This window comes from Babylonia areolata, chromosome 24, assembly GCF_041734735.1.
Source record: "Babylonia areolata isolate BAREFJ2019XMU chromosome 24, ASM4173473v1, whole genome shotgun sequence".
Classification (NCBI taxonomy): domain Eukaryota; kingdom Metazoa; phylum Mollusca; class Gastropoda; order Neogastropoda; family Buccinidae; genus Babylonia; species Babylonia areolata.
Window position 1 is genome coordinate 31,301,621 of NC_134899.1, and position 7,500 is coordinate 31,309,120.

At 47.0% G+C, this 7,500-nt stretch overlaps 1 protein-coding gene across 1 annotated transcript in view; it reads right to left on the reverse strand.

Annotated features, from left to right (window-relative positions):
* Positions 1–7,500, reverse strand: part of LOC143298603 (protocadherin-1-like) — a 277,559-nt gene that overhangs the window by 268,077 nt on the left and 1,982 nt on the right. Inside the window, exons 2-3 of the mRNA XM_076611484.1 lie at positions 4,975–5,257; positions 1–1,331 (exon numbers count right to left, since the gene is read on the reverse strand). The exon at positions 1–1,331 is cut by the window's left edge and continues 327 nt beyond it. Coding sequence (XP_076467599.1) covers positions 1–1,331; positions 4,975–5,257 — 1,614 coding nt within the window. The remainder of the gene's footprint in view (positions 1,332–4,974; positions 5,258–7,500) is intronic.

Sequence of the window (7,500 nt, forward strand, 5' to 3'; positions counted from 1 at the left end):
GGCGCTGAGGATGATGGTGATGCAGACGATGGCCAGGGTGATGAGGATGTACTGGTCCCCAGCCTGGGTCCCCGCCACCCCGCCCGTGCCGTTCCCCGCGTGGATCCACACGGTGATGGTGCGGTCAGCGGGGAGGGGCGGGGTGCCCGAGTCCTGCACGAGCACCTGCAGGCGGCACAGCCCCACGTCGTTGCGGTTGAGGGAGCGGGTGATGAACACCTCCCCGCTGTTGGGGTCCACGTCGAAGCGGCCCGAGTCGTTCCTGGAGGTGATGATGAACTGGATCTGGCCGTTGAGGCCGCTGTCCGGGTCCTGCGCCTTGATCATGGCCAGCGGCTTGGCGATGTCGTCGTCCATGGACACGTAGAGGTGCAGCTCCGTGCCGTTGGGATACAGCACCACGGGCCGGTTGTCGTTCTCGTCCAGGACTGTGATCTGCACCTCCGCCGTGTCGTTCAGCGGGGGTCGGCCCCGGTCCACAGCCATCACCCGGAAGTAGTAGTAGGTCGCGTCCTCGTGGTCCAGGGGCCCAGTCAGGATGATGGAGCCGTTGGGCAGCACGGTGAAGGGGATGCCGAACGAGTACTGGTCCGCCATGACGTCCACCTGCCCGTTCATGCCGCGCTCAAAGTCGTTGGCCGTCACCCGGCCCACCACCTTGCCCTTCATGGCGAACTCGGACACCGTGAAGGGGAACACGTCGCGCGCGAACGACGGCTTCTGATCGTTGACATCGGTGATGCTGATCGTGACGTCCACGGTGTCGCTCCGCTGCGGCTTGCCCTGGTCCGTGGCTACCACCGTGAAGTTGAAGGACGTCTCCAGCTCGTAGTCGAAATCGTCGTGCGTCAGGATGACGCCGGTCTCCGAGGAGATGATGAAGCGGCCCCGCGCGTTGGGGTGCAGGCTGTACCTCACTTTGCCGTTGTCGCCGGCGTCAGGGTCCGTGGCGATCACCGTCACGATGCTCTTGCCCTGCAGCGTGTTCTCCGCCAGGTACACGCGGTAGTGGTCTCGCAGGAAGCGCGGGCTGTTGTCGTTCTCGTCGGCAACCCGCACCTCGAAGGTGGAGGAGGCGGTCAGCGCCGTCACGCCGGCATCCGTGCAGTAGACCGTCACGTTGTGCGCCGCCACCGTCTCCCGGTCCAGGGCGCGCGCCACGATCACCTTGTACTCGTTGACGTCGAAGCCCTGCAGCTCGAAGTAGGGGTGACGCTCTATGTCGCACTGCACGATGCCGTTGCGGCCCCGGTCCCCGTCCTTCACCGCGATGTGAGCCACCACGGCCCCCAGGGAGGCGTACTCCGAAATGGTGGAGTACCCGTTGCCGCCTGAACAACACCCAGCAAAAAAAAAAAAAACATGGATTAACTACCCCCGAAAATTGAGTATGGCTGCCTACATTGGCGGGGTAAAAACGGTCATGCACGTAAAAGCCCACTCGTGCACATACCAATGAACGTGGGAGTTGCAGCCCAACAACAACGAAGAAGAAGAAGAAGATGGATCAACAGCTGAAGCCATGTCAAACATGGACATACAGATCACAGAAACTGAATAAGGAAAACAAAATCGGATCAAACTGAAAACCATATCATCTGAACATGGCCAAGAACTGTTGCATCAAACACACTAATAAAAGATCATCTGCAAGAGCAGAATCAGAGCAGGGGAAGGTCATTCATCTCATCATTGCTTACATCACCCCCACGGGTAAAGATTGCTTTGCACGATTTTGTTTTGGGTTGAATTGGATTGTGCTTTGAATTTTGTTGGATTTTGTGTTGCGATGAAGAAAAAAACCCAAAGCCTCATGGTTTGATCAGTGACAAAGTCAAGTGTTCCCACTGGGTCTTTTTTGTTGTTGTTAGCAAGTTGGCAAGGTTCTATCTGACTGACTGTGCTTTCATAACTGTGAAACTGCATGTTTGGTGCATATCTGTTATGTATGTGTGGGTGTATGTGTGAATGTGTGTCTTCATGTTTCACATTTATTTGCTTATTTATCATCATTGTTGTCTTATTTATTTATTTATTTATTTATTATTATTATTATTATTATTATTATTATTATTATTATTATTATTATTATTATTATTTTATTATTATTACCATTACTACTACCTTTTTTATATCATAATTATTATTTATTTATTTATTTATGTAAGCGTATCTATTATTTATTCACCTTTTTTTTCTTTTTTTTTCCCTTTTTTTTCTTTTTTTTTTCTCAAGGCCTGACTAAGCGCGTTGGGTTACGCTGCTGGTCAGGCATCTACTTGGCAGATGTGGTGTAGCGTATATGGATTTGTCCGAACGCAGTGACGCCTCCTTGAGCTACTGAAACTGAAACTATCTGACTGGACTGTAGGGACAATAAGACCAGTCTCTAAAATCAAAGGCTCATCTGATGACCTAAACAACTATCGTGGTATTACAATGGTAACTTCTTTTTGGTAAACTATTTAAAAGTATTTTGAATGAGCGTATGAAACTGTACATTGAGAATTCTGATATACTGGGGCAGGAACAAGCTGGATTTCGAAGAGGTTTTTTTCAACGTTGGACCATCTGTTTAGTTTGTTTGGTGTTTTTGATAGTTTGTTCTTTGAGAAAAAGATATTATATTGTGCCTTTGTTATATAATGAGAAAGCTTTTGATAATGTTAACAGGGCATTCCAGTGGCAAAAATTATCAAGTTGTGGTATAAATGGTAAAATACTCCAAACTATTATAAACACGTATGATGTTGATAGATCATTCCCCGGTTGCGGTACGCTGGTTATAAATTCATCACTTCTCGCGGAGTGCTCGGGACCTTTGGGAAGCGCTGCCTCAGACAGGTCCCGACCCTGCCTGTCACTGCGTATGCACGTCAACAAAACTTTTAACACCCTCCCCCCCCCCCCCACCACCACCCCACCACCACCCTCCACCACACCCCCTAGTTCTCCACCCCCCCGTCCATTTCCACAGCCTTTCACCCTATCACTTTGCAACACAGCCCGGCAACCGCCGTAACCCCATGACTGCTAAACCTGGGTGTAGTGAAACCAACGTGGCCTGAAGCTAAAGTTCAGTCACCACAGTCCAGTCAGAAACTAGTGACTGACACCCTGATCTGTTCGCTCTGTATAAATCCTCGGTGGGAGCGACAGCATTTCACTGACGAGCCCACTCTACTTCAGCAGTGGAGGGGTTAACCCTGCCTGTTAGTCTGTACGCAAGTGGATAAGCAGAGCGTAAACACACACAAAAAATAACTAGTTAGATAAACTAAGGAATACTTGGTAGGGGGTGGGGGGTGGGGGAGAGAGAGTTTGTTCCTTCAGTTGCCAACAGCGTACCATGTTGCCCAAACTTACTAACACACACCTTTCATTGTTTCTTCTAAATTGCAGGGTTTTTTTGTCTGACCTTTATCACAAGTATGTTGTCTCCCTACACCTCCCCACGATATACTATTTCCCCTAACTAGCAGGTTCACCACCACCCCACCCTCTTTTTGTTTTTTGTATGTCTATGTATGTTTGTTTAAATGGCAAACATGGGATATATATCACAGCCAAACGAAAATTTCCCATTGACTGCGCAGTTCCAGAAAGGTCAGTATGATGTGAAATTCGCCACCTACTTACCTATATATACCCCCTCGCCCTATTCTCTGACCTCAATTCCCCCACCCCTCTCCCCTCTACCCCATTCCCATTTATTTTCTTTCTTTCTTTTTTTTTATATTTCTGAATCTGACGTTAGTGTGTTTGAAAGATGTCTTGCGATGACTATGGAATTTTCCAGAGCCAGACATATAAAAGGTACTGTACAAAAAAACGTCTGCTCAATATTTTACTTTACATCACAACCACCACCACCACCACCATCTCCCTCCCCCCCCCCACCCCCCACCCCCTCTCTCTCTATTTGAATTTGTCTCGACTGTCAAGTAAATTTTTCAATACACTAAATGATGTAGACTCAAGAGGCGAAAGAAACTGGATGACGAAAGTATGAATGTGTTTATGTGAACTTGGGCTTGGGCATGCATGGGAATATCTAAGAGTATGTGATCAAATTGGATTTGTGCTTTCTGCTTTTTTTTCGCCAAAATTTGAAAGACACATAGAAAAAACAAAACAAATTTTAAAAAAACAACAACAAAAAATCAAAAACAAAAGAAGACACCAAAAAGATTAAGCTGTAAATGATTTCCCATTGTAATGGAGAAATCATTGATCATACAACTCTCACTAAATGACTTCCCATTGTGATGGAGAAACCATTGGAAATACAGCTCTGACTAAAAGGACTCCCCATTGGGATGGAGAAACCATTGGAAATACAGCTCTGACTAAATGACTTCCCATTGTGATGGAGAAACCATTGGAAATACAGCTCTGACTAAAAGGACTCCCCATTGGGATGGAGAAACCATTGGAAATACAGCTCTGACTAAATGACTTCCCATTGTAATGGAGAAACCATTGATCATACAACTCTCACTAAATGACTTCCCATTGGGATGGAGAAACCATTGGAAATACAACTCTGACTAAATGACTTCCCATTGTGATGGACAAACCATTGATCATACAACTCTCACTAAATGACTTCCCATTGTGATGGAGAAACCATTGATCCTACAGCTCTCACTCTGCTGTTGGTCCAAATGTAAGCTTATACAATACAACAACAATAACAGCAACAGTGATAAGAAACTCTAGGGAGAGCTGGGCTGTACAAGGTCTTCAGAGAAGAAGCCTCTCTCCGTCAAGTGCTTCGGCCCTTAACTCCTTACACTCTAAGGGGGCCGGGCCGGACCCAGGTCATGACTCCTGGATGCCCTTGTACTGCCGCCTTATTTTTATTTTTTCCCTCCTGGTCCTCAGCAGGTTCGAACCCGCGCCTTCAGGGTGGTCGCCACTTCAACAACAACGACACCAACAACAACCAGACGGGATCTTTTCCCACACTACCTGCCAGCAGGCTAACGGTGAGGCGTGGAGGGCTGTTGATGGTGTCTCTGACGGTGACGGTGATGGTGGTGGTGGTGGTGAAGGGCTGCGGGGACCCCATGTCCGTGGCCTGCACGATGATGTCGTAGCTCTCCTTCTCGCCGTTCTCGATGTCCCCGGCCACCGTCAGCTCGCCCGTCACGTCGTCCATGGCGAACATGGTCAGCACGGAGCGGGCCTGCTGGGGGGACAGGCGGTACCTCACCCGCCCGTTGTCGCCGGAGTCCCGGTCCGTGGCCGTCACCTGGAACGTGCATGAAACAACGGTTAAAACGCTTGAGCAAAAAAATAAATAAATAAAAATAAAAAAATCATGAATGGTATCAGCACAGAGCGGGCCTGCTCGGTGGGGGAGTGATGGCCTAGAGGTAACGCATCCGCCTAGAAAGCGAGAGAATCTGAGCGCGCTGGTTCGAATCACGGCTCAGCTGCCGATATTTTCTTCCCCTCCACTAGACCTTGAGTGGTGGTCTGGACGCTAGTCATTCGGATGAGACGATAAACCGAGGTCCCATGTGCAGCATGCACTTAGCGCACGTAAACGAACCCACGGCAATAAAAGGGTTGTTCCTGGCAAAATTCCGCAGAAAAATCCACTTCGGTAGGAAGAACAAATAAAACTGCACGCAGGAAAAAAAAAATGGTTGCGCTCTCCCTGGGGAGAGCAGCCCGAATTTCTTCTGCTGTGATAAAAAGAAATACAAATACAAATGCCTCGCCCGGCCGTTACCACCGGGGTCCCGGTCTGTGACCGTCCGTCACCTAGACGGAAAGAAAGGAAGTAAGCTGAACACCACCCAAGTGACTCAGCAGCAGTGCAGGGTCTCCTCTGGTGTGTGGCCTCCTGACGACCTAACATCGAAGGCTCCCTGCGGACTGCCGACGCTGGAACTGTGACGGACGGGCCCGGGTGTGGCCCGTGTATGAGGAGGAATCTAAATGAGCGGCGTGGGAGTAATGCCACTGAAATGGTGCAGATGATGGGGCGGCAAAAAAAAAAAAAAAAAAAAAAAAAAAGGAAGGAGGGAAGGAAGGAAGGAAGGGAGGTGGCCGAATGGTTAAAATGCTTACTTTTTTTTTGCCAATACAGCGTCCTGTGTGATGATCAGGGTCTCGTCGGGTTCGAATCCCATGTCTCGCCCAAACTCCCAAGTTAAAATGAATTGAAAATCACTCAACACAAAAATGATATAGAAATAACACAGTCCGGAATACAATCCAAAGCGCTTGGTTATCTGTCAACACAGTCCTGTGACGGTCTCGTAGGCTTGGAATCCTTGATCTAATGTCATGTGTATATGCGTCAGTAACATAACAATTAAGCATATAATTATTGACTCCAGCTTGATGAAACCTTATGTACACCAAAGTGTGTCTTCACAAGCGACTGAGAACGTTGATGTTTTTGATTTTTTTTTGCATTCATTATCAGTTGTTTCGCTTGTCAGTTTAACGACTTCTCTTTTACGAAGTCATTTAAGTAATTTCCTGTAATTGTATTTAGATTTTTTTTTTTTTTCAAATTTCACCCTCATTTCACCCTCATTTGCCCAGTTTTCCCCCAACCCTGCATTCCTTCACATCTCCTACCCCTTCTAACCGAAGTGGAGTGATGGCCTAGAGGTAACGCGTCCGCCTAGGAAGCGAGAGAGAATCTGAGCGCGCTGGTTCGAATCACGGCTCAGCTGCCGATATTTTCTCCCCCTCCACTAGACCTTGAGTGGTGGTCTGGACGCTAGTCATTCGGATGAGACGATAAACCGAGGTCCCGTGTGCAGCATGCACTTAGTGCACGTAAAAGAACCCACGGCATCAAAAGGGTTGTTCCTGAAAAAAAATTCTGTAGAAAAATCCACTTCGATAGGAAAAACAAATAAAAAACTGCACGCAGGAAAAAAAAAAAAAAAGGGTGGCGCTGCAGTGTAGCGACGCGCTCTCCCTGGGGAGAGCAGCCCGAATTTCACACAGAGAAATCTGTTGTGATAAAAAGAAATACAAATACAAATAATCAAATGTATTCATAAATACTTACAAAATGACTTCAATTAGCGATATGTGTCACGACATCAAACAAAATTCCTCCTCCTCCTCCTTGGCTCGTCCTGTCTCCCAGTTAAAAAATCAAAAGCAAAACAAAATGAATTGAAATCACTCAACGTAACGCAACAATTATTCATATATATAAAACAGTCCCGGAATATAAACTAAAGCGCTTGATTATCTACCAACACTGTCCTATGAGAGTCCCGAGGGATTCGGATACCATGTCTCGTCCTTTCTCCCAAGTTTTGATTAAAAAAAACACAAGAAAATGAATTGAAATCACTCAACTAACACACACACACAGAATATAGAAATGAAACAATCCGAAATATATAATCCAAGAAAGAACAGTTTGACAAAAGCGAAATAAAATGGAAAAAAAAAGAGACTCACATTGGAAGGAATTTCGATTTGCAATTATCTACTCATGCACAAATCGCATTT